The sequence below is a fragment of the Anarrhichthys ocellatus genome, unplaced genomic scaffold, assembly GCF_004355925.1.
Source record: "Anarrhichthys ocellatus isolate YVR2014 unplaced genomic scaffold, GSC_Weel_1.0 scaffold284, whole genome shotgun sequence".
NCBI classification, from domain to species: Eukaryota; Metazoa; Chordata; class Actinopteri; order Perciformes; family Anarhichadidae; genus Anarrhichthys; species Anarrhichthys ocellatus.
In genome coordinates, this window is record NW_022280304.1 from 49,812 (window position 1) to 75,965 (window position 26,154).

The window sequence follows — 26,154 nt, forward strand, 5'->3', positions numbered from 1 at the left end:
TTTATCGTTTATCACTATGTGCTTGTTATACATTTATATTAAAACATGCCTACAGTTGAGAATTGTTTGTTCATATAAAACAGTATACTACAAAGTTTAATCAAAATGATTAATTACTACATGGAACTTTCCATTTTTGTTGATATTGGCAGTCATTTCCTCTTACAATGAACACTTGAAATGATGAAAGCACTTGCAAATGACAAGGTGGTACAGCATGTAAATATTATAACTAAACAATGAACAGCTGCTATACCTATTTAATTCGAGGATGTCTCATTTGTTAAATCTGCTGCCTCGACTCCTCTCTCCTCTGGTCTCTTTTTGCCTCCTCCGCTCGCATCTCGCGTGGGCGGGACTAAGACGCGAGGCGAGGAAAGGAATCAAGGAGGAATACAAAATCGGGAAAAGAGAGAGACCCACAATTCTAGCAGAACTGACCCCACAGTGTGTGTATTCCTCCTACTGGGTATGCACAATTCTCCTCTAACAATCGATTGTTGAAAGACTGATATGACTCAAATGTACTATTAATAAAGGCTCTATCGGTAAAAAGCCTTGTTTCATGGTTGCTGCCATCTGTATTATAAAGACTCACCATGGGTTAAGGACCACACACAATACAATAAAGTCTACACATTGCTTACTGAGTCACTTTGAAGTTGTCATTGTATGTCATGTCATGTACAAAGTATAACTTCAGATACAGGAAGACAAAAAGCAAACATCTCATTTTAATGAATATATGCTTATCTGCTTTTCTATAGTTTGTATCTTATGGTGTGTTTTTACACAGTCGTGTAGAAAGTCAACTGTTTCTCATGTGTAATGCTTCTCAGGCTGGAAAGTTTAATAAACCTACTGTTTACAGTTCTATGTCCCCGCTATTTATTACAAACACTAGGAACCAATGTTTTTATCCTGACTCCTGTTTGTAGTCGGACAGAATAACAGTGCTCGCTGTTATTTCCGGTGGTCATTAATGGCTCCAGCTTGTTCTTCAATCAAACTCGCGACTAAACGACGTGCTTGAGTGGGAGGCGCTCGGACGTGACGTTACTGAGCTAAAGTCACGTGTAATAATCACGTCGTGGATTAAACACGCGCTGTTGTCGGGTAATAATGAGCTGCGTGTCGCTGAAGAGGTGCTACAAGGAGCTGCCGGTGTGGATAGTGGAGGACCACCACGATGTAAGCCTGGCCTCATTACATACGCGGTGTCTCTTGAGACTGTCAGCAGAATGTCTTCCTGTGTGTTGCATACCCAGCTAGCTATTCCGTAGTTGATGAACGTCCCCTGATTTATTACCGACTGTGTAACAGCTACTGTGTACCGACATACTTCCACATTACTGCTCATTATTATGAAGGTATTTTTTATATCGACAGTTAACCTGGAATTCATTTGTAATGTCATAGCTGCACTTTAATGCAGCCTCCTAGAGAATGTATGAGACTGACTTCAGAATGAGTTCAGTACGATCTAAAGACTTTAGAGATGAAAACTCTTCTCAAGTTTGAGCTTTGATAGAACGGCCTTTCCCTGGCATGGTGGCCAATTCACATGATCTGTCATTAACCAATGAGCTGTGGTAAGTTGACTGTACAGGTCAAACCTGCCCCATGCTTTACATGTTTGATCAGAGTCATGTTCTGAGACGTGTTGACGCATAGTCACAGTGCCACCTACTGGCACCAGGCACCAGCGTGATGTGACAAACATCATCTGATGTACAATGTGGGGTCCAACACTACAGTGGTGGGAAGACTTTACATGTCCAGTCCATTGACCGTGTACACCTCCACAGCAACACAATGCATGTTCCACTCCTGTTCTCTAGAGCCACAAAGTGCACACAGGAAGTGGTGGAAAAATGTGCAATATGTCATTTCCAGAAACTCGTGCGTGAGTATGTGATGGTCACGGAAACACCTGGCCATGCCAACCAGCGCTCCGCCAGTACAAGCAACCATCGCTGCTTGCAGCTTTAATGAAGGTTTGTTTCTGCTTGTTGTTCGGTTGGCCTGCTATCAGCAAGGCTGGAAGCTTCATTGACTCATATTCACGGAGCTTATTGGTGCGAAATGTTCTACAAAAAATTATTAATTTCTCCTCATCTAACTCCTTCCAGGTTTTTCAATGTAGAAACTTCATTAAAACGTTACTTTATTCGGACATATGTGCTATTACTTTTCTCATGCATGCCCTTCATACGTCATAAGGTTATTAATTGAACCTATGTTTACCCAATAACAAGTCAAAATGGGTGCTATTACACCTGTTTTAGTTTGGTGCAGGGATGGCATATTTTGTTAGAACTGCACCAGTTCTCTCGACAAAACGCCTTCTAGATTATGGCAGAATATCAGCTCTGTGGCAATAGTTAGTGATACTATCATGTTTTGTTGGGCAAGATAATCTTCACAAATGACTTCCACTTATATGACTTTTGAATGCAAGAAGTAAAAGTAAAAAGCTAATCTTAGGCTCTAAACAAACTAAACAGTGGTTGCATGAGTGGGAGTTTACCCAACAAGGCTATGAAGGTGGACTAGTCAGCGGGATGACCTTTCCTAGTCTCCTTTAGCCACTTGTTAGCAACCGCTAACCGCTTTATTTTAGTAAAGGGCTTCAGAGTTCATGAGAGGGGTATGTACTGGTGTGTTTGATATTGTAGGACAAAACTAGAACTGGACCTAGTTTTTTTTTCAAAGTGAAAGCCCCTTAGTATATCTCTATATCTATCTATCTATCTATCTATCAGAGAGAATTGAGTATGTGCTCCAAGTAGAAGATACACTGTCTAAATGTCTTACGAAATTGTGTAGTTCAGTGGCTTTAAACACAATTTCAGAAAACCCCGCCCCTAACAGTGTGAGTGTGATTGACGTAAAGCTGTCGGTGTCCAGCTCCTCAAGAAACCAGTGATTCCCACAGGACTCTGAGAGACTCAGAAGGTTCTAGCACAGTCCCTATTTGAGAGTATTACCACTTTCCATCTTGTCGTCCTCTACATCTCAGAGGGAGGTATTGCACTTGTTAGGTTCAGGAACCTCTCGAAACTGTGGGGGAGCCGCACGTCTCCCAGCCGTGCCAAAAACTCAGCCTGTTCAAATTATGATCAAAAGTATTTAATCTTACAGAAGCTAAAACAATTGCAAAGTAAATTACATTATTTACACCATCGATGGAAATATGATCCGCGGAAAAGAGTCCACACATGTTCCAACCAGGAAGCTTGATACCTGCAGGATGAAATGTGAAGAAACTGAACGAATTCTTCCTTTGAATCTCCTTTCATAGTCCGTAAAGCATCCACAAAATGTCTGTCTCTGTTACAATTGGCTTAAATCCAGCTGACTCCACCTCCTGGCTTCAGTCAGCTGACCGCCCTCGCGTGACTTATTGGCTTTTGGTCTGTCGCTCCTTCTGCGCGTCCCTCCCTCTGTTGGGCCCCGGTTGGACTTCCTTCTGTGGCGATGGTGGTCCCTGAAATGCCTGTCTCAAAATCCCTGTCTGTCCCTTGGCTATTCTTCACAGTTTAATACATTCAATTAGGGCTGGGCGGTATACCGGTTTTAATTTTCCATATGATATGAATTTTTCATATACCGTCATGCACAGCCGAGGCAACTTCTGTCGCTCTTCAACAGGCAGCAAAATATGTTGTTCGCCGCTAAGAGCGTTGCGGTCCGTTAGTTGTCTTAAATGTATTGAGAGGGACCCCTAGTCATGGTCATAACTTTATAATAACAATTAACAACCCACAACTAACGCTCTTTAACAGGGCAAAACACCACGACACAACAGTTTGTGACACAATAATTGTACATTTATAAAATTTCCCCGCCGAACTGCATGCTGGGTAAAGCTCGCTAACAGTCTGCTAACAGCTGTGAGAGGCTCTGTCGCTCCAGTAACGTTGCATTAAAGAACAGAAAAGAGCGACGCAGGATGAACAAAGACTGAACAACAAAAGGTATTTTGGTCAGACTCATATGCAACGCTGATTACCGTAATATGTGTGGTATTTGTTATAAATGTATGTTGGTACATAGAGGGTGATAATAAGCTGTACATGGAGGGACTTAGGACCCAGGGGAATGTAGGTGAAGGAAACAGGAAGTGACGGAACGGAAGACACGCCACACAAACAGCTGTTCACCGCTTGCTGGCCGGTTGACCGGACGGTTATTTCCGGCGTTAATTAATTAATGCGTTCACGCGGGAAAAAAATACCGTGATATACCGTGAAACCACCAGAATCTTACAAAATACCATGATATGCATTTTTGGTCATACCGCCCAGCCCTACATTCAATGATTGTCTTTTATGGCTTAACACTTCTACGGTAAACATACTGTAAACATACTATACATTTGATGAGTATTCTTGTGACATTCCAAATACTTTGACATGTTTTACAAGCATATGTGGCATACCACGTACTTCCTGACATTTTACCATCCACCTCTAGGGGTGCTATAAATCCTACTAACAAACACTTCTAAACCTAAATTCCTCACACACTTTTAACTTCACTACATTTGTCAATATTAGTTGCTCGTGAGGCTACTTTCAGATTCTTAATACACAAATTACATTCACTAATAAACCATGGTGTATTATTAAGTAGTGTATAGGCTTTGAGCGTGCAATTACTGAAAGGCGACATACATTGTCAGGATGAAACAAGTGTGCTGTCTGTTTTACATCCATTTTGGCATTTTTCACATGAATATTTTCAGTTGTATCACTATTATGTCAGTGTTGTTGTCACCAAACCCCTTAGCCTTCCACTCTCCCTTTAGCCAATCACCACATGGCAAGCTCTGCAGTTACTGTAGCAAAGACAGAAAGACTGGTCAGATGTCAGCTGACTAAAACACGCAGAAGGACAAACGTAGTACAATCGCCCACGACATAATGAAACGTCTCTTAAACATTGTGTCACTCAGAGGGATGGGCCAATTTACGATTTACTCACAAAAAGTTGATGGAGGTGGATTTCCATTACCGGGATGGCAGTAAATATGGTCTTGAGTGGGTAGAGAAGTGGAAAATAGAGCTTGATTTAAAGGTGTTTATGCCTCATTGTCAACTATTCCTTTGCAATTTAGTGTCACAATAGCCGGAGGGTTATACCAACCAAATTTGAAACAAATCTGATAAACCTTAGAGAAGTTTGCTTAAAATACATGAAAACAGCACAAAATTCATAACGGCCGACTTCCGTTTGGGAATGAGAGCCAACATGAAATATGTCTGAAATCATGAGAGCAATACGCGTTCCAACTGTCCCAACTAAGCCGAAACATGCATGAGCCCAATCGCTGTATGTTCTCACGATGTTCACAGGTTGTGATGTGAGTGAGTTTACCAAACGCATCAAAAATGTGTTCAAAGGCTAAAAGTGATCGGGGGGGAAATACGTGTTTTACAACATGAAAAATCATCACTTGTGTGAACATGGGTACAAAGTGCATCCTAAAGTCCTCTAATGAAAATGAATGGACAAAATCTAACATGGCTGACTTGCTTCAGGCCAAATTTCCCAAAAATAAATGAAATATGTTCATCAAAGGAACTTTGCCCCAATCATAGCGTGTGATTGGGCGCTATGGAGCCTGCTGGCCACGCCTGAGCCCATCCACTGCATGACCTTGCTATTTTCACCACTTCTGAAGCGTGTGCCAGTTGTGTAACTTTTGGAGCATCCTCAGCCTCTCAAAGACGACCAGAAAATGAATAATCTCTACAGAATCAGTAGGGGACCTTTCAACCCTGGCACGTTCATGCTCGGGCCCCAAATATCTCTAATGCAACAAATACCATAAACATATTTGTTTCATGCTTTTTGCTGTTGCTTTTATACATTGAAAAGTGAATGACATGTTGTGTGAAGTTCTTCACAGACTAGAAAGTCCATTTATGAACGGCATTCAAAGAGCTAAGATATTATACCAGTTTACTCATCGCATACAAATGTGTCAAGGATCTGAAAACTGCTTCTTTGACTGTATTTTCACTAGGTGGTGGGTCATATTTATCGTGCCATTGCGTCGAGACATCTCCCACTGAAGAACATCAAGATGATTCACTTAGACTCCCATCCTGATCTGCTCATCCCTGTCAACATGTCTGCTGACACGGTGTTTGATAAGGAGAAACTCTTCAGGTAGGATTTTGTTTCAAACACGGTTACAATCCAAGTTTTGGGATGCAGCAATGTGTCAACGTTTACCGCTGTTCACCTTGCTGCCCATGAATGTCAGCGTATATGCCGATGGACAGTGGCTGATGTTTATCTGTTGGGTCAATTTTGTGACGGCTACATTTTGCTGGTTATGTACGGGCTGTCTGGGGCAACAGTTACCGGCTGCTGATTTGGAGAAGAAGCCACTGGTTGGGGATGACTCTGGCAGGACGATGGGTGTCGTGTGCACATGTGGTTTGTTTATAACTAAAAGTGAAAGGAAAAAGTCGGCCATGTGGGAGTATTATGGATCAATGACGAGAGCAATGTTGTGTTCAACGAAAAATGAAGGAGTAAAGCTACAGCGTGCAAGATTACGAAAACAATGACCATAGGCTGTGGATGGGATGTGTTACTAGAAGCCGTGGAGCGTCCGTGACCACTACGGTCAGAGAGTGCTGCCGGTGCAGAGGGAGCCATTCTGCGGAATTTCCTCCCGGTGAAGTGAGTGCTTGCAGGATTGGGGAATCCCTCATTCAGTCTGGTCAGTCCAGTCTCCAGTGTGGCAGCAGATCAAGTTCAGCCTTCTGAATGAAAATTAAAACACAAATGGAAAAAAAATCATTCATCTTCTTTTTGTGTGTTGACATTCGGTGTCGTGTGTCTGTTTATCTTTTCTCTCCATTCTATAAGCTTGTTCTGTTCATTAAAGGTCACCTATTATGCAAATTAACTTTTTCATGGTTTTTAAACATCAGTATGTGTCTACAGACCCCCAAAGTGTCAGAAAAGAACACCTTAAAAAACAGCTGATCAAAATATGGTCCTGTTTCTACGTAAACAGAGGTCCCAAAGCCTTGATGCGTTTCCTGGTGGTCCTGCAGAACCACCGTTAGCTTGGTGGCCCCACACACGGACCTCTGTGGAATCCACTGCTGTCCACCACTTTGATTTTCTGGCTGTCATGGACCTGTTTTTTAAACGTTACAGCATGCAAACATGTTGTAGTAGAAATTTAAAATAAAATACAATGAACCTAAAAACTTGTACGATAGGTCTCCTTTAATGATTAAACAGACACACACACGTGTGCGGTACCGTGAGTGCTACAGCCGCCGACTGTGTCGAGTCAAAAACTCAAATTATATTAAAAGACAAATGTAATCATATTCAAAACTAAAATATTTTGCTCCAATCCATATATGTTGGCTTTACACCTTTCAAAAACAAAATGTTCACCCTCGTTCAAACTTCATCCAAAATCAAAAAGGAGCTTTGAATGTAAATAAATAAGTTCAGCGCTAGTGACTCAGTCCACTTTGTTTGTTTCCCGTTTACAGAGCCAACAGTTAACGACAACGAAAAAGCCTAACGCACCCACTACGTCAGGCCACCCTCGTCCCCTGTGGGTCTAGACAGACAGCTGAGGCAGCAAGGAGCTCTCCAGCCGTTCTTCTCATGAGTAGTGTAGCAGCTAAAGGGCGTTTTCCTGTGAAAGGAGGTTATATTAAAAGTTGTTTAATACATTTTGTTGTGCTCATTCAAAGACTGTCATGAAATGCTGAATGACTTTAAAACAGCTATTTCTTTTAATATGAAGATGTCTTTGTTTCCCTGCCACAAAAGGGGAATAAATAACAACAACCAGAACATCAGCGTTGGCAGCAGCTAACAACCCAATTTTTACTTCGGTCCAGAATTATGCCGTCGGTGCCTCCCTAGTGATCACAGCCATGATGTGGCCATGTTATCACCTCTGTGACATGTTGTTTGCACTTCATAGAGCTAACATTTCTGACCACGGCCATGGCTGGGGGATTGAAAGCTTTAAAGAGTTAGTTCACCAAAGTAGTTGGGTGCTATCATATCCTCAAATTGACTGATATTTTTAGAGGGAGGAGAGGGAGAGGAATGTTTCAAAATTCAGATAAGAATTCATGGAGACAGACAAGTGACTGTCAATGATTGGCAGCTAACAGCTCAATGGCTCAATGGACTAACAGCAGCAGCATGATGATGTGAAGTGTGTTGTCTTAGGATAGGAAGACATTTCTCTCTGGCTTGCATGTGCAGAAATCTGCTTATAAAATACATGTTTATACACCTATAAAGATGCTATAATGACAGAATAGTGGATCATTTGTTCATGTCTAGAAGCTTTCTTCGTGTTGTCCTTGTATACATTTCGTCTCATAGAAAGGATGGATGAATAGTACGAATGGAAGTAAAGTTTCCCGCATGACACGGAAAGGAGAAAAAATGTTTGGCTGAAGTTCAGTTAATGGACAAAAATATGTGAGGTCATCATATTCAAACACTACATTTGCACTTTTTCACAAACAAAGAGCACACCAATGGGAAGCTCAATATTTGGTTTATTAAAAAATAGGTAATTTATATTTCGCTAAGCCGTCACCCAACCAACATATGCACCTGAATCTAACATTATGTTACTCAACAGGTGATGTTTTGACATACTTCGTGCCGGTGTTTTAAGAGAGGGTTAAAAAAAAAAAAAAACAGAACTTGCCTACAATGTGAAGCGATATTGAGAAAATATGCTGTATGTAAAATGAATGTGTTAATCAAAGGGTGATATCAAATTCAAACGGTTATTAAGCAGCCGTAAAGCGAAAGGCAGGCCAAGAAGTAGAGGATTAAGAGAGGTGTAGGTTATTCTCCCATGTAGAGCAGAAGTCTACTCTGGTAGGATGTGTGTAAGATGTTGTACACTGACTGCACCAGTACCCTGCAACCCTGCACAGGACATGTGGGTGTAGGTAATGGATGGATGGCTGTTCTTAAAGGCAAAATGTTACATTGTGTTGGACTTCACCAATCACTGTATGTTTTCTTTGTGGGTTTTTTTCAGTGAGTTGAGTATAGAAAACTGGATAATGCCCATGGTCTATGCCGGCCATGTGTCATGTGTGGTGTGGCTGCATCCATACTGGGCCCAGCAGATCAGAGAGGGCGAGCACAGGATGGCTGTAGGAAGGGACTCATCCACCACCACCATCAGGTAGGACATGCACTAAACAGACCCAGCAGAACACTTCAAAGATTCAAGGATCATTTATTGTCATTTTGCAACACAGGGATGCTCAACGAAATGCTGTTGTAGCTCATTTACAACACAAGAATAACATGACAAAACTAAAAAACGTAGCGCATTCCTTTAGTGCATTTTTGGAATTTGCATCATAATTAATGTAAACAGCGGCGACAAAAACAATTCTCTGGACAGCTTGTTAAACATAAAAAATTCAACATCAGGAAAACATGGTCCATCAACTTTGACTGTGTTTAAATCCACCTCCTCTCGTCCCACTGGAGTTCTGCGCTCCGCCCGTCGATGGAGCCAGGTCTCTGTAGAGATGGGGTCACAGTCATCGACATCCCGCTGCTGGGTTAGCCAGGAGTCTTATTTCATTTAATTCAATTCATTTTGTATAGCCCAAAATCACAAATTTGCCTCAGAGGGCTTTACAATCTGTACACATATGACATCCTCTTTCCCAGTACAGGAAAAACTCCCCCAAAAAAAAACATTTAATGGAGAGAAAAGAGGAAGAGACCTTGGAGAGAGCAACAGAGGAGTGATCCCTCTCCCAGGATGGACAGAAGTGCAATAGATGCCATGGCAGGAAGTACGACCATGGTGCAGGTTTAACCACGATCCATGGAAACCTGTGAGGCGAGAAAGCACAAAGACTCTGGGGAAGAAGCAAAATTCGTAATGAGCATTAATGAGACATGAATTCACACAGAAGAAGAGGGGAGAGGAGCTCCTAGGAAGTCCCCCGGCAGTCTAGGCCTACAGCAGCATATCTAGGGGCTGGTCCAAGGCAAACCTGAGCCGGCCCCTAACTATAGACCTGAGCCGGCCCCTAACTATAGACCTGAGCCGGCCCCTAACTATAGACCTGAGCCGGCCCCTAACTATAAGTGTTATCAAAGAGGAAAGTCTTAAGCCTACTCTTAAATGTGGTGAGGGTGTCTGCCCCCCGGACTGGATCTGGAAGCTTGTTCCACAGAAGAGGAGCTTGATAACTGAAGGCTCTGGCTCCCATCCTACTTTTTAAGACTCTAGGAACCACAAGTAACCCTGAATTTAGGAAGCGTAGCTCTCTAGTGGGGTAATATGGTACTATAAGCTTATTAATGACATGATGGTGTCTGACCAATTAGTGCTTTGTAGGTGAGAGATTTTAAATTCTGTTCAAGATTTCAAGGGGAGCCAGTGCAGAGAAGCTAATATAGGAGTAATATGATCTCTTTTCTTAGTTCTTGTTAGTACACGAGCTGCAGCATTCTGGATCAACTGGAGAGATTTAAGAGACTTATTAGAGCAGCCTGAAAATAAGGAATTGCAGTAATCTAGTCTTTTTCTTTGCATCGCTTTGAGACAGGATGTGCCTGATTTATTAAATATTACGTAGGTGAAAAAAGGCAGTCCTAGAAATTTGTTTTATCTGAGAGTTAAAAGACAAATCCTGATCAAAGGTAATTCTGAGATTCTTTACGGTGCTGCTGGATGCAGAGCAATAACATCTAGAGTAACTATATTATTAGATAACTGATGTCGGAGGTGTTCTGGGCCTAGTAGAATATTTACATGAAGTTGCAGGTCATCCAGGTTTTTATGTCCTTATATGCTTGAAGTTTAGTGAGCTGGTTGGTTTCATCTGGTTTGATTGATAGATTAAATTGAGTATCATCTGCATAACAATGAAAGTTTATGGAATGTTTTCTGACAATATTACCTAAAGGAAGCATATATAAGGAGAAGAAGATTGGTCCAAGCACAGAACCTTGTGGAATTCCATGACTAACGTTGGTGTTCATCGAGGCTTCATCGTTTACAAACTGTGATCGATCAGAGAAATAGGACTTGAACCAGCTTAGTGTGGTTTCTTTGATGCCAATATAATGTTCTAGTCTCTACAACAGGATGTGATGGTCAATGGTGTCGAAACGCAGCACTAACGTCTAACAGGACAAGAACAGAGACAAGTCCTTTGTTTGAGGCAATTAGAAGGTCATTAGTTATTTTCACCAGAGCTGTCTCTGTGCTATGATGTTTTCTAAATTCTGACTGAAAATCTTCAAATAAACTATTGTTTTGTAGAAAGTCACACAACTGATTAGCTACTGCTTTCTCAAGGAACTTGGAGAGGAAGGCAAGGTTAGAGATCGGTCAACACCTCTGGATCGAGAGTGGGCTTCTTAAGAAGAGGTTTAATTACAGCTACTCTGAAGGACTGTGGTACATGGCCTGTTAGTAAAGACAGGTTGATCATATCTAGTAAAGAGGTGCTAACTAACGGTAAAACTTCTTTAAGCAGCCTAGTCGGGATGGCGTCTAAAAGATGGGTAGAATGTTTAAACGTAGAAGGTGTTCAAATCAATTGGTCAAGGTCGATGGGAGAAAAGCCGTCTAAATATTTATCTGGGTTTACAATGTTTCTAAGGTTCCTATATTTGAGGATACATCTGTACTGGTTGAGGGCAGGAGATTATTAATTTTGTCTCAAATAGTTAGAATCTTATCATTAAAGAAGTCCCTTCTTCCATTTTGTGTTTCTGCGACCGGACATCAGAAAGCCTGGAGTAGGCTAGGTAGTGGAGAAGCCTTAGGTCCTAGCTGGGCTAGCGTAGCTTCCATCTCGCCTCTCCTCCTCGGGCAGTTTGGTGGCGTTCAGTCCAGTGGGTATGAAATCCTCTGTTGATTTATAAAAGGTCCTCTATACGAAATTCAGAGCATATCTATTGCCCCCCACATGGCTCTCAACATGGTGACTACTGACTCGGCGGCTAGTAGCTAATGGTACTAGCAGCTAATGGTGCTAACAGCGCAAACATAACAAAAGTGCTGACTGAGCTAACAGTGTTCAGCTGGGGGGGAACCGGAGGGTGGGCACTACACATCTGCGGCGACGACGTCAGGCGTGTCGGCATTATCAGCTGTAATCGCAGTATGAGCACCTTGCAAAGCAGCGGACATGAGCTAGCCAGTTGGGCACGCTCACATGCACTAAAAGGCACGCTTGGCCAGCCTGGCTACAAAATCAAAGCACAGAGAAGCTTGAATTACAGCACTCGTAGAGGGAGAGCGACTTCATTCCTGCTCAGGTAGAGCAGGAATTTATAAACTGGGTGACTATGGACTATGGCTAAGTGGATAGCAGGTCTGTCCTTCAATCAGAGGATCGGCGGGTCGATCCCCGGCTCCGCTAGTCGCATGTCGATGTGTCCTTGAGCAAGACACTTAACCCCCCCAAAAAGATTGCTCCAGTAGCTGTGCCTACGGTGTAGATAGAATCTGAATTGTAAGTCGCTTTGGATAAAAGCGTCTGCTAAATGACTGTAATGTAAGGTCGGCGGTTCGATCCCGATTCGGCAAGACAATTCACCCTAAATTGTTTCCGAGGCTGTGCCACTGTGCCATGCTCCAACACAGCTCCACCCAGCTTTAGCCTGGTTTGAGGTCTGTCAGCCAGAATAATTGTAAACACCTAAGTAGAAGTATAGGACTTTTAAAAGTAGAACAGTTTTTTTTTTTTCTTGTCGTCCTTCTTTGGTTTGTCATGAACTTCACTTTGTTTCTGTGTTTCTGCTCTCTACTGTCTGTGCAGGGTGACAAGTACAGACAACTACTTCCTCAGTGACGGTCTGTATCTTTCGGAGAAGCAGTTGGAGAACTCTAAACCTCTACGGCTGAATGTGGTCAAAGTCAATCCTGTTCAACCAAGTCACTGGTCACTTACAGGTGTGGAATGAGCCACTAAGGTCAGGTGGAAAGTCGACAGGTCGGGGTCTCTAATCTAATGCCTCTAACTCTAGTAGAGTTAGAGGCATTAGTAATTGGATTACTTAGATATCGAACCAGAAATGGTTTTGTTCCCTACCACCTGTGGGGGGTGCACACTTTTAACAGGGTTATTTGCTCAGACTGCATTTACCATATCATATGCAGATCGTAAGTACACAGTCTAGTTGAGTTGAACATTAATTAAATCAACTGACCCATTTAACATTGTTTGAAGTTTTCATTGAAAAATAACATTTCCATTTGACTCTGTTTTCTGCTTTTCTGTGGGACATTTCAGGGAAGCAAACTGAAGAGGACACAGAGGGATGGTTTGCCAAGAGACCCCGTACAGAATGCATTAAAGCTGGGGAGGCCAGCTGCTCTGAGCCCCTCTCTAGATGTACTGACTTACAGCAAGCAGCAGAGAGCAGCAACATGTCGAGCTTGGGTGATGATGATGACAATGAAGGGTCCACCAGTTATGTTGTTAAAAGAATTTCTGCAGTTCTTAGTGAGACAGAACCATACATCTTGGACATTGATTTGGATTTCTTCTCATGTAAGAATCCCTTCAAGGAATTATACACACAGGTATATCCCACTTATACACCTCTAGTTCTGTAGTGGCTCCTTACCGCAGATGTGATTGCTTTACCCTGCCGGTCCTACCACTTTTACTCCTTGAAGTAACAAATGTTACATTATTGCAACCCTAGTGCACAGATGGAGTCTTCTACTGGATTCCATGGCTGATATTCTTTTCTAATCACAAGCACAAGTTCGAAAATGTACAGGATGTGCCTACCTGAAGATGTGCGAACCCACCACAGTGTATAAGGCAGCACACTCAACGCTCAACATCCTACACCTGTTTTAGGGAGTGGTTTAGGAGCGACATAACATCGACCCAACCCCACACATCCTGACCGACTAAAGGTTCGTTTGCCACAGCCAACCTACTTCTTTATAAACTAGGCCACCACGGCAGAAAAGTAGGGGGCCCCAGCCAACCCAGGTAGTACCTAACTGAACTAGTAGACCCATGACCTAACCCTTGAAGGATCAAACAGATAAGCGGTAGAGACCCTGCAGCACACACACAACACCCACCCTTTTTGTGTTGTCCCAAGGAGCACAGACCCTAAAAAAAGGCCGACATGTTCAAGAGATAGAAGCGTTTGAACAGGCAAGGCATCGGCCCTTCTCCCAGCGAACATACAGTAGCTGCCGACACTGCTCTGTGCGCAGACCACAGTGGAAGGGTCTCTTTAGGCTTGCAGCACACAAAGGGATGTTCAAAATAACATGCCAATGCATGAACTTGACAAAGCAGATGTAACTATGTCTTCCTCTCCCCTGTCTGGGGTGGAAGACAAAAGGCATCCATCTGTATAATAATAATAACAATAATAATAATACATTTTATTTATTGAGCGCTTTTCATAATTCTCAAAGACACTTTACATTAAAATCGTCATATAAAAGAAAGCTATACACTAAAATTGTAAAACTCATAATATCGGTCACACATTAAAAGCAGTTCTGATTAGGTGGGTTTTGATTTGTGATTTGAACATGGAGAGGTCAGTGCAGTCTCGAGTGTGTTTGGGGAGGGAGTTCCAGAGGGAGGGGGCAGCTCGGGAGAAGGCTCTGTCCATGTCCGGTGCTTGGTCCTGAGTGGAAGGGACAGGAGGCATCAGAGGAGCGGAGCCGACGGGATGGAGTGTGGTGGTGGAGCAGGTCGGAGAGGTAGGAGGGGGCCTGATTGTGGAGGGCTTCATGAGTGAGGAGAAGGACTTTGTATTGGATTCGTGTCTAACCGTCAACCTGAAAGAACTTCTTAAGTTCATGTCAACAATGTAGGGATTTGTATTGAGTAGCCCCACTACGGTCACCACGAAGCAACAAGCAACTGGGGTGCACCGACAGGGTGGTTAGTTCACATATTCTTAGCTGAGGTCAGCGCAAGCAGCAAAGCTGTCTTAATGGACAACACCAAGAGTTTTCATGAGAGAGTGGCCAACGAAAGGTCTGTCGCAATGACCCTTGTGGCAGCAAGAAATTGCTACTGCATGCACTTTAACAGTGACATGAGACAGCCCTCTATCATCCAGCTGTAGCCGCCTGGATAATCTGCACAACCTGTACGGTCAGACCAGCCCTCCTCAGCCTGTCCTTCTCAGGAGCCAAGCCTATAGAGGACGACCCATAATGGGCAATGTGCCTATTGTCCCTCTGGATCACCATCATCTGAGTCACTTCTGCGTACCACAGTGACCTGGAGCTATCAGGAACACCAAGGGCGACTGTGGTAGAGCAGGGTTGTCCTTCAATCAGAGCATCGGCGGTTTCGATCTCCGGCTCCGCTAGTCCATATTTATGTGTCCTTGGGCAAGACACTTAAAGAAGAAGGTCTTAACTCCCCCGTCTTTTTTGGAACCAGGAAGTATGTAGAACAAACCCCCTCTGTCTGTCTTGATTGGGGACAACAGGTCTAAGCTGGAGGGAGGTATGGGCTGAAACGGCCGGTGTGTGTTTGAGTGCTTTGACACTGGGCAGTCGGAACGTATATTTGGTTCAGGTGAATTCAACAAGACGTCATGGGAAGCCAGAGAGAGTAGAGTATTGAACTCTTGAAAAATGTAATTTGTTTTAATCAAAACACTTCAACAGCATGCAACACATTCACAACATCAGCTTTATTAACAACAGGAACGAGGGAGGGGGCTAAATATCTCATCGTCACGTCATGGTGGGGCCTCGGCAACACGGCCCTCTCCGTCGAGATGCACCCTGCCATATACATGTCATCTCTGCTATGTTGAACCCTCTCTGCGCTCAACTGAATCCGCTTGCTGCTCATCACCGCTCTATTCATGTCCCTGCCGAGGCGTCGGGAAGATCCGTCCCGGCAAAGTGGCCGGGACATGACAGGCAGACGTGGGCAAATCACCGTTCACTGAAGAGAAAAACGATGTGTGTTGACTTGTATACTGTAGGGTCCGCACGTATGTGGGTAGGCACGTCCTGATTGGCCGTCTATGCAAAAACAAATTTACAGTGGGCGGACGAATGCTTGTGATTGGAGGAGAGTATAACCAGTTCCAGCTTGCCCCGATAGGATAACATTTCAGCCCGTGAGTGGCTGCTGTCTACAGCGCTCTGGCTCAATACTGGACCAATTTCAAAAATTGTTGTCCCAATTGGTAAGTTAGACAGGTTAAAAAAAATATCGAATTTACCCTTTAATGATTGAATTCACTCAACAAATGGGAAATTAAAATGTGTGTAATAATTGTTAATTTGTAAGCAAAGAACCTGAACTGTCAAAGCAGAAATTTGATGTGATAGATACCGCCAAAACTAGCAATGTAACGTCATGTCAAATGATCAAATAGATACCTGACATTGGGAAACATAAGCACACATATTACCCTTATATCATTATATGACAAAGATACAACAAATATAACTTTATACTTTATTTCTTTGGGTTTTTTCATATTTTTAGTAGTTTATGTAGAAGAAGCATATAATTTTGTCACTAACAGTTTAACCCCCCCGAAAATGAAAACCATGACAGGGATGTTTTTCTTCAAGGACATATATGGAAAATGCCAAGTCATGAAATGTAATTTAAGTGTCTACCTAGAAAAGAGGTTTATTTCTGAGGTGGCAATGTGAACCTGATCACTGGTAAAGCCATTGTGATTCAGTGCCCCCGCTCTCTACAAGAGAATACAATATATTTAATTCAAGCTGATGAGCATAGTCTTATTATGCCCCAAATTCACATTTTTGACACAGGTAAAGATCCAGTCTTTCACCTTTTTATCCTATTTAGTTAAAAAAAACATACCATTGATAGACTGAAGCACAACAAATGTGTATGCACATATATAACTATGTCCTGCTACACAGAGATCCCTCTGTAGTTAAAATGCAATACATGGAACCTTGAATTGATCTCTGCTCCATGTTGTCGGTCTGTCTTGTCTGTGTCAAGGAAGAGTACGACATCCTAAAGGAGCTCTACAACTTCAGAGGACCCAGCCCTGATGCTGATGAGGTCAGACTGTTTTATACACGTTTCTAACCAAAGATGATACAGTCCACACCTAACACACACAGTAGGACTATTACACATAACTCTGAACACACGAGCAAATAAGAAAGGTGCACTCAGTAGATTGCAGATCTCCACCAGGTATGTGTGCAACGACCACTTCTGTATTGTTATTGAACGAATACAACCAGCGACGTCAAGCTACAAAAAAACAAGCGACGATGTAAAGTTATACAAGCAATGTGCTCAAAGTCGTCGTATAATACACTTCATCAATGGACTTGGACTTGTATAGCGCCTCTCTAGTCTTCCGACCACTCAACGCGCTTTTACACTACATGCCATTCACCCATTCACACTGATACCATGCAAGGGGCCACCTGGTCATCAGGACTATCTAAGCATTCTCACACCGATGGCACAGTTGAAGTGGATAAAGACAGAGGTGCACACTCACCCAGGCATGGACGCACACATGCACACACACGACCAAACACATAACCTAATAATGGAGGGAGTCTGCTGGTCTCTCAACATCGGTTGTGTCATCAAACAGACTATAACATAAAACATGATGCAATGTCCACAAATGCCCTGGTCTGGTTCTATCAGGCTACCATATAGAGAGCAACCTTACTGGTAACATACTGGTGTGGTTTGGCAACCTGACTGACTTAACTTATACCATCTATACTCGTACCGCTACCTTTAGGAGCACATAGTAGTATTGTATTCTTTATAGATTTGTATATAAGCAGTCATACCACAATGACAGTACAGAAGAATTTGTAGTATAGTTTTAGTGCCTCGTTCTGTAACTAATTAGTGTGTGTGTGCGCGTGTGTGTGTGTGTGTCCGTGTCCAGGAGGCGCTGGATGAGTGTGTGGATCGTCGTGTACATCAGTTAGAAGACCTGGAAACAGCATTTGCTGATCTGCTCGAGGATGATGGGGACGAGACGGTGACACGCTGGGCCAGCAACCCTGGGTAAAGTCCTCAACATGCTGCCTGAGCACGGATGTTGATGTAACCATCAGAGGGACACTTTGCTGATATTACACATTCATTCAGTTTCTTATCACAGGGGAATATACTTAACCTGTGAAAACGGTTGTGTCTCAGGAAGTACAAAAACGAGTGCTGGGCAAGTTAACGTGTTATTATCGCGTTAACGCATTAATTAATTAATGCCGACAATTATTATATTGCGCGTTAACACAGTTTTTTTTAAAAATTATTATTATTTTGAAAGTCCGTTGCTCACTGGCTCTGAATACACAGACAGACAGAGCATGGGTCACAGGAGGGGCGGGATGTTGGTCAGGATTGGCTTGGGATGGGCATCATCATGCATCTCAACCAATGAGAGCATTTGGGGTGGGCCTAAGACTGCTGCAGCGCTCACATGAACCGGGAACTCTTACATGGACATTTTCATTATAAATCTCTTCCAGACGGCGGAGTTGATAGAACCAAAGCTATTTGTAACCACTGCAAAGGCAAATTTTCTTATTACCGGAGTACTTAGAGTCTGAAGTATCACTTAAATGCAATACACACCGTTGATGCAGCAAATCACCCAAACAAACAGTGGAGGAAGTCTTCAGACTACGTTGATGCAGCGTGTGGGAGAAGTAGAGATAAACTAAAGCAAGACAAGCTAACAGATGCTACAGAGAAGTGGAGACAAACTGCAAGTTAGTGTTGTGGAAGATGTCGGTCTGAGGAACGTTCTCAAGGTGCGTTCACGTCGCGTTTGGTGTGAACGCACCTTTAGGATCTCAACGAATGACGTCACGTATGAGCCTCAAGACACACCGTCACCAGAAGAACACACGGGTTGTATGAAAGGAGAGGACAACTAAAGTGACGGCGTTACAACGTGCAGCAGCTGCTGCTCTCACTGGAGACTACTGGACATCGCTGGGTCACCATCATCACCTCGGAGTTACAGCATTATATTGATGAACAGTAGAGCTGCATTCACATGCTCTGACTGTCATGAAGACACAAGACACACATTGTGTTCCTGTTGCACAGCAGTGGAACGTTTCACATAGAGTCACACACTGAGCACAGATAGTGAAGAGATAGAACTGCTGCTGTGTGAAGGGAATACTGCTGCTAACAACAACCTGATGTGTTTAAACCAAATGTTATTGCCCTGTTGTTCATATAGCAGTACTTTTAAAATATAAGTGCGCAATACACTACTTTTGAATTCATTATTGAACTTTGCACATTACAATGCGATTAATCGCGATTAAACATTGTAATCGTTGCCCAGCACTAAAAAAAAAAATGCAAACTCATTCCCGGGTTTTAGGACAAGTAGTGAATAAATGAATCCATCTATTCCTATTTCTGGAGGTGGCAAAGCAACTAAACCGTGCTTGTCCTACTATATGTCAAAATAGCGTAGGCTGTATATAGGATTGGTTTGTAGACTGCCATTTGAGTTCGCCGTCTTGGCTTTTTGCAACCAGTGGATAGAACTGACCATATTAGGACTGCGGAGACGCTGTATACGGCTCTAGTAGCAGTAGCAACCTGTCAATCACAGTAGGCCCGCCCTAAAGCATCCCCTGCTTTATGGTCTGTGTGACTCTAAATGGACCATAATGTACTAAATGAACATCATGCTGTATTGAAGAAGACTTGAAACTAGAGATTGAGACCATAAACTCATGTTTACAATGTTTACTGAGGTAATAAATCAAGAGAGAAGTAGTCATTTTCTCATAGACTTCTATACAACCAGGAGTCGCCCCCTGATGGACACTAGAGAGAATGCAGCTTTAACACACCTCTTTGGCGTCGGGTTCTATTTTCAGAACTGCAGGTTGCAAAATACCTCCTGTGAAAAGGGCTTGTAGTAATGATGGTGGATGTCAGAGAGATGTTATCAAGTACATTCTGTACACGCCCACTGTCCTGAAAACGGGTCTAACACGTCTAACAAAGTGAAAACACCTGTACTTTACTCCCTATATGCGAGACACTCAGTAGCTCACTCTATTTTGTTACCTTCCTTTTTTCTCCCATGTGTTTTCAGCATGGCTCCATTAGCCCAACTGGTTTCCAGTTTGAAGTCGAGAAATCTGTGCCCCGATTATGAAATGGTAAGAAGGTTCATGCACTTACAGTGTTTCCCCTAGGTTTACAGCTTGGGGGGGGGGGGACACAAACACTTAAAGGAATCACGGTGTTCATGTGTTTCTTTTAATGACAGCAGTCAATATAACAACTGAACAATTATTTGAACTGTACATTGAACGAAACATCGGACCATTTCTTTTTGTGACAATTATCCACAATTTTGTCACTGCAGTGTATATTTCTGGGCTTCTGGAAGAACATTTCCATGCCTCTTGATATTTATTTATGCATGTATGTAATGTATGTATATACTTACTTACTTACCAAGATCAGTCTTGTACAGTCAGGGGGAGTATTTCCCCTCTGACAGCCAAGCTGGGTCAAAACCGGTCCTCCGGTGGTGACTGGACTTTAGCTGCTTGTGGGGGGGGCTTTCTGCTTTCTGTACTTGGACCCCGGCTGCTACTCGCAGGGGAGCGAGTGTTGCATCTTCACCACATGGGAGCGTTTAAAAAAAACGCAGATATTGTTGTCTGCTGTTCAGCTGGTTGACGCGACATATTTTCCGAGGCGCTCTCCGTCCGCTGATGGGAGTGTGCTCACCTATGAAGGTATATTTGTGCCTTTATTACGCAAACAAAAAAAAATGTTTTAAAAGCAAATTTCTCGCACTGCAATCAAAAATCAAGTTTGTAAGTGAAAATATATAAACTGAGAATTTGTTAGTTTTGCTGATGAAACTAGAATCTTTGGTTGGAAAAAAAAAGCTTTGGTTTTGAAACCAAAAGCTGAGTTGGGTGTAGTGGGCGGGGCATACGCTGCTGAATGTACCAGGAGTTTCTATTGGTCGGTTTGACTTGTCTCTCGGTATCTGCATCATCTAAACACAGACGGGAGGTTACGGTGACATGGAGGTAAGTTGACTGCTCTGTTTTGTCAAAATTATTTTAAATATAGCAGCACTTCACTTTGTTCTCATGTTGTTAGTGTCGTGGAGTCTCTTTTTAAATTGTGTCATACATGTGTAGCTAACCTTAGCTAACATAGATGCCTCAGGTGCATGTAACGTTAGCCCACAGTGGGGCTAAATGTCAACACAGCAGCCCTCCATGTCGTTCTTAAAAAGAGACTCCACGACACTAACAACATGAGAACAAAGTGATGTGCTGCTATATTTAAAATAATTTTGACAAAACAGAGCAGTCAACTTACCTCCATGTCACCGTAACCTCCCGTCTGTGTTTAGATGATGCAGAACCGAGAGACAAGTCAAACCGACCAATAGAAACTCCTGGTACATTCAGCAGGGTATGCCCCGCCCACTACACCCAACTCAGCTTTTGGTTTCAAAACAAAAGCTTTTGGTTTCAAAGCTTTTTTTTTTTTTTTTTTTTTTTTTTTTTCCAACCAAAGATTTTTTTTTTTTCAACCAAAAATTCTAGTTTCATAAGCAAAACTAACAAATAAATTATTCTCAGTTTATATATTTTCACTTACAAACTTGATTTTTGATTGCAGTGTGAGAAATGTGCTTTTAAAACATTTTTTTTGTTTGCGTAATAAAGACACAAATATACCTTCATATTCACCTGTGTGCGCGCATCGGGGCAGAACTCCGCCGTGCGCGATACAGAGAGCAGAGGAGAACTGTAAACGCGCGACCACAGAAATGACATGTCGTGTCAATAAGATCAATAACAGAAGGCTGTTTAGTTTGTTTAATAAAAGAACACGGTGTAGACCTGTTCTATAGGAAAGGGAACCTTAAATTACTTCTGTTGTGATCTGGCGCTATATAGAAAATATAATTAAACAAAATTAACTTTACCTTCAAGGGGGGGCGGGGCACCCCCCTCATACAATGGTAGGGGAAACACTGACTTATGTACTACAACTGTATGTGCCACTGTTACAACAACTGTTACTGGAATTGTTGATAGAGATGTGAACCTCAAGTGGCTGATTACAGTTGTGAATCACCTGTCAATGACTGTGTATCTCAGTGTGTCACTTCGTATTAATAGCTAGAGCAACAAGGTAGTGGACTGGTGCGTGTTTGAATGTGCATGTCTAAGCTCTGCCCTCTGTGAAACGCAGAGATCAGAGAGAGAAACCAGTAGACAGTAAAGACACTCACTCACCTGTGTTTGTATGTACAGAGATTACTTTAGGATCATGGGTGGTTTGCCTGATGAAGACCTTAAAGACTGCACCATTGGGAGGGAAGGGCTCACTCAAAATGACAGTTGGACATTTAACTTATGTGATGTAAATGAAACATTCAGAAATGATTTTGTAATGATAATGATAGTACAGTGCCTTTCAAAGTAAAGGCATAGATAACTCAAATGAAATGATAGATATCAAGTTCCATACGAGTGTATTGAATCACACTTTCTATCTAATCTCCTAGCTTCTCTTCTCTTCCATGTTGTCCCCCTCATCCTGACTCTCTATTGCTTTTTCCATCCATCCCTCCTGATGTTTTTGTCACTCTCCCCTCCTTCAACCCTGCTGCTCTCTCAGGTCCATCAGGCGGGGCTAACCTGTGACACTGTTGAGCTGCCTCACCACATCAGCACCGATGAGGAGATCAACAGACTAATCTCAGCTGTACAGCTGTTTCTGAAGGCTGTGCCCAAACCTACACTTGTTACTATGTCCAGGTAAATAATACAGCCACGCATAGCTCAAATTTGAATTCAAGCCTATCTTGTTCAAGGTATAGGAGTAAAGGGAGAAAGGTTCAATGGGTTTGTTACCGTGTGTGTTTTCAGGTCCAGTCTGGATGAATACTGTCCGGTAGAGCAGGTGGATTGTGTCCAGAGCAGAGTACTGGCTGTGTTGGAGAGCCTGTATGGACCACTGGACGTACACAAAGACTATGAAAACAGCAGCATTGAGACTCAGGACTGCCAACCAAAGGCCTCTTAACAAACATACACACACGTGTCACTTCTGGATGTAGTGGATGTACCGTTTGATACAAACAACCACATAAAAAAATGACACGTCAGAGGCTGTTGCAATGAATCTTTAAGTCAATTTATATTTTATCGCCAAAAGCTGAAACCTGTTTTGGGGCTGTTGGTCATGACTAATTAAAGTACAGTCAACGGATCCCATGAATATTGAAGTTTAAAGGTATATTCTCTGTAGTTATTGAAGTCAAAGTTTCCACTTCACTTCTCCTAAAAGAAAACAAATGTGTACAATTCCAGAGAGTCGAGGCAGCCGATGGAGGATGTGAGATACAGCAGGTTGTAGAGTTAATAGGATCAAAGGGGGCCAGGTTAACTACATGAGTTTGACCTGGATGCAGTATAAGAGAGTCAGAGTGGAGCTCGGGACAGTGATGCTGGAGAGCAGCAGCTGCATGTAACGGGATATACCACAGTAGTGTGTGTGCGTTTCATACTGCTTTCTCATCCAACTATGGGTTTATGAAGATGTTTTCCAAAACAGACATGCTTAATGCTGCTCACATTATTAGAACAATGGATTAAATGACTATAAGTGGCCGCTGGTAGCGATGAAGAATTCTACTATATAATCAGCTTCTTTTAGCTTGCGTCAGGCAGGTGTCATCAGCTACAACTGTATCTTACCTTCTAACCAGGCAGCAGACAAAAACATCAGTTAGAGCAGCTTCAAACTTGCCCATATTTGACTAAAACTAGTGCCAATTTAAGTCAACAGAAAAACACAAGCTAACTGTTAAAGCTGCTCTTTATGACATACAGAGCGTTGATATGGAAGCAAACAACTATATATGTAAAGACATGGTGTAGTAATGTCTGCCTGAGTAGAGGATGGAGTCGCTCTCCCTCTGTGTGTGTTGTGATCCCAGCTTATTGGTGGTTCGATACCGGTTCCACATGATAAAGAGTCCTTAAATCTCAAGGTTGGGGGTTCGATACCCGGCTCCACATGTCAAAGTGTCCTCCTAAAATAGGTTAAATACAGAGGTCAAATTTCAAGTACACATATGATGATTATGATAGTTTTTTTCTTCAACCTCAAACTGGTGTGCAGCAACTCATTTCACAGGCCCTTATGTGTAAACTGAGCATTGTGTCAAATTGGTGATGTACACCTTTGCTGTTTATAGTTTTAGAACTAAGTATGTAAAAAGTAACTATGACTGTTTGTTTGAATCTATTCTACTCAAAGTGAAGCCAATAAATGACCATAGCCAATATTTGAATGTGATCTCACAACATGGCCAGAGAAAAGGTACATGCTGTTGAGCTGTATTCCTCCAGTTCGTCATGGTGTTATCAGCCTGAAGATCGTCTGACACCAACAACCCTGCCATGTTCAAAGTCACTTAATAAATCCCCTTTCTGATGCTCACTCTAAACTTCAGCAAGTCCTCTTCACCACGTCTAGAGGCCTAAATGCATTGAGGTGCTGCCATGTGGTTGGCTGATTAGCTATTTGTGTTGACAAGCAATTGAACAGGTGTGTCTAATAAAGTGGCCGGTGAGTGTATGTTCTTAACCAACGTGGATATTTGAATGAAATGCGACTTGCATCAAAATCCTCAATATGAAGAAAGGCCCTTTTAAGCCCTATGTGCAGTTAGTAGTGTTACCGTATCAGAAATGGACAGTCAAAAGTCTGATTCCCAGTGAACTCCTCACTTCGTTTGTCTGTTACAAACGTTTGCTCCCAGGCTTCGGGCGTTCACACAGAGCTCGACACGTGAACGCATCAGCGTGTCTTCCTCCGCCCCGACGGTCAGAGACAGCTACCCAGCAGACCCACGAACTACACAGACGAGCTGTACCAACATGAAGGACAACAGCCTGCCACGTATCGTGGTTCTTATCTTGTGTGCGGTGGTTTTTGTTGCCGTTTTAATTGTTAACGCGTTGGCTGGAGCGGGCAGAGGTGAGTTCAATAACGTTATTCAGACACCGGAGTGTTTTCTACGGCTCAGGTTAGGGTCCTGAAATACTCCCGACACGGGCTCGTTCAACGTAATGTTAAACTGTGTGTAACACGTTTTATTTGTTCTAACTTATGGCATATTCTCCTCGCCTTATTCAACTGTGTTTCACTGGTTACGAAAGTGTTCGTGGGAGGGAGACTCCCGGGACGGCTGGCAACTCGTTATGTTAGTTACACAAAACTATGACAAATATTTTCCATGACAGTGCTTGTGTTACGTAAAGATGAACGTAGCATGTTCAACTAGTTGCTGCGTGGCCACTTCAATAGCTATTTATAAAAACACGACAGAACAAAACAACTGTTTTTGAAGAGTTTGCGTTTTGTTTCAACTGCTCTCTATACCGCGGTAACGGTCCGTTCACCCAATAACTGAACGAGAAGGCTCTCTCACGTGCATCTCAATGCTAGTGCGCGGAGCTGTGCGCCTAAATTGAATCGACATCTCTGGGTAGGGAGTGGCACAGGGGTGTATTAATAGAACTGGGTACAGCGGTGGAGGAGGTGCCCTATTCATTTCTATGAAGGTTGCTCAATGACGCACAATGCAGAAAAAAAAAAGTTTATTTCCGGGGATAAAATCGGGGGGGGGGGGGGGGCATGCTCTTCATCACCGCCCCATGCCCTCGGTCCAGCCTCCTTCTCGAGGTCATTCACATGAACGGAGGAAGGACTATTGGTACATTTTACAACTTTTACTGAATACACTTATTGTAAGTCGCTTTGGATAAAAGCGTCTGCTAAATGACTAATGTAATGTTACTACCAATGAATTAAATAAGGGCTATTCAAGTGTTGCACTGGGAAGTTGACAAACCTTAAAACAACCCGCATCTGCTGATCTAACTCCCATAGACAATGTAAGTCTATGGGAAAGTGTATGGTAAAAATACTTTTGGGGCCACATGACTAAACGGACATTGTAATTCTAAGGCATGACTACTATGGCCAAATCCCAATGTCCCCCCTTATGGACTCACGGACTTTGAGGCGCACTCCCGCGAAGTCCGTGAGGGTTTAG

The 26,154-nt window shown here is 42.8% G+C and overlaps 1 protein-coding gene across 3 annotated transcripts; it reads left to right on the forward strand.

Moving 5' to 3' along the window:
* Positions 1-950: 950 nt before the first annotated feature.
* On the forward strand, positions 951-26,154 carry cunh5orf22 (chromosome unknown C5orf22 homolog). 3 transcript variants are annotated; one of them, XM_031879518.1, is made up of 10 exons: positions 951-1,191; positions 6,035-6,180; positions 9,071-9,220; positions 12,828-12,970; positions 13,311-13,603; positions 17,019-17,081; positions 17,944-18,065; positions 20,134-20,200; positions 22,704-22,843; positions 22,955-26,154. In XM_031879518.1, the coding sequence occupies exons 1-10, from the start codon at positions 1,123-1,125 to the stop codon at positions 23,109-23,111; spliced, it is 1,350 nt and encodes a 449-aa protein (XP_031735378.1). In that variant the 5' UTR covers positions 951-1,122; the 3' UTR covers positions 23,112-26,154. The 3 variants fall into 3 exon arrangements, with proteins under 3 accessions (XP_031735378.1, XP_031735379.1, XP_031735380.1); XM_031879519.1 differs by having other exon boundaries at positions 953-1,191; positions 12,837-12,970; XM_031879520.1 differs by having other exon boundaries at positions 975-1,997.

What these genes read in the sequence shown, in the direction of transcription:
- cunh5orf22 (XM_031879518.1), top strand. Translation starts at nt 1,123, where the DNA reads ATGAGCTGCGTGTCGCTGAAGAGGTGCTACAAGGAGCTGCCGGTGTGG. An exon ending in TCATCCACCACCACCATCAG is followed by an intron (nt 9,221 to 12,827) that starts GTAGGACATGCA and finishes TGCTCTCTACTG; the next exon opens with TCTGTGCAGGGTGACAAGTA. An exon ending in TGTGCCCCGATTATGAAATG is followed by an intron (nt 20,201 to 22,703) that starts GTAAGAAGGTTC and finishes CTGCTCTCTCAG; the next exon opens with GTCCATCAGGCGGGGCTAAC.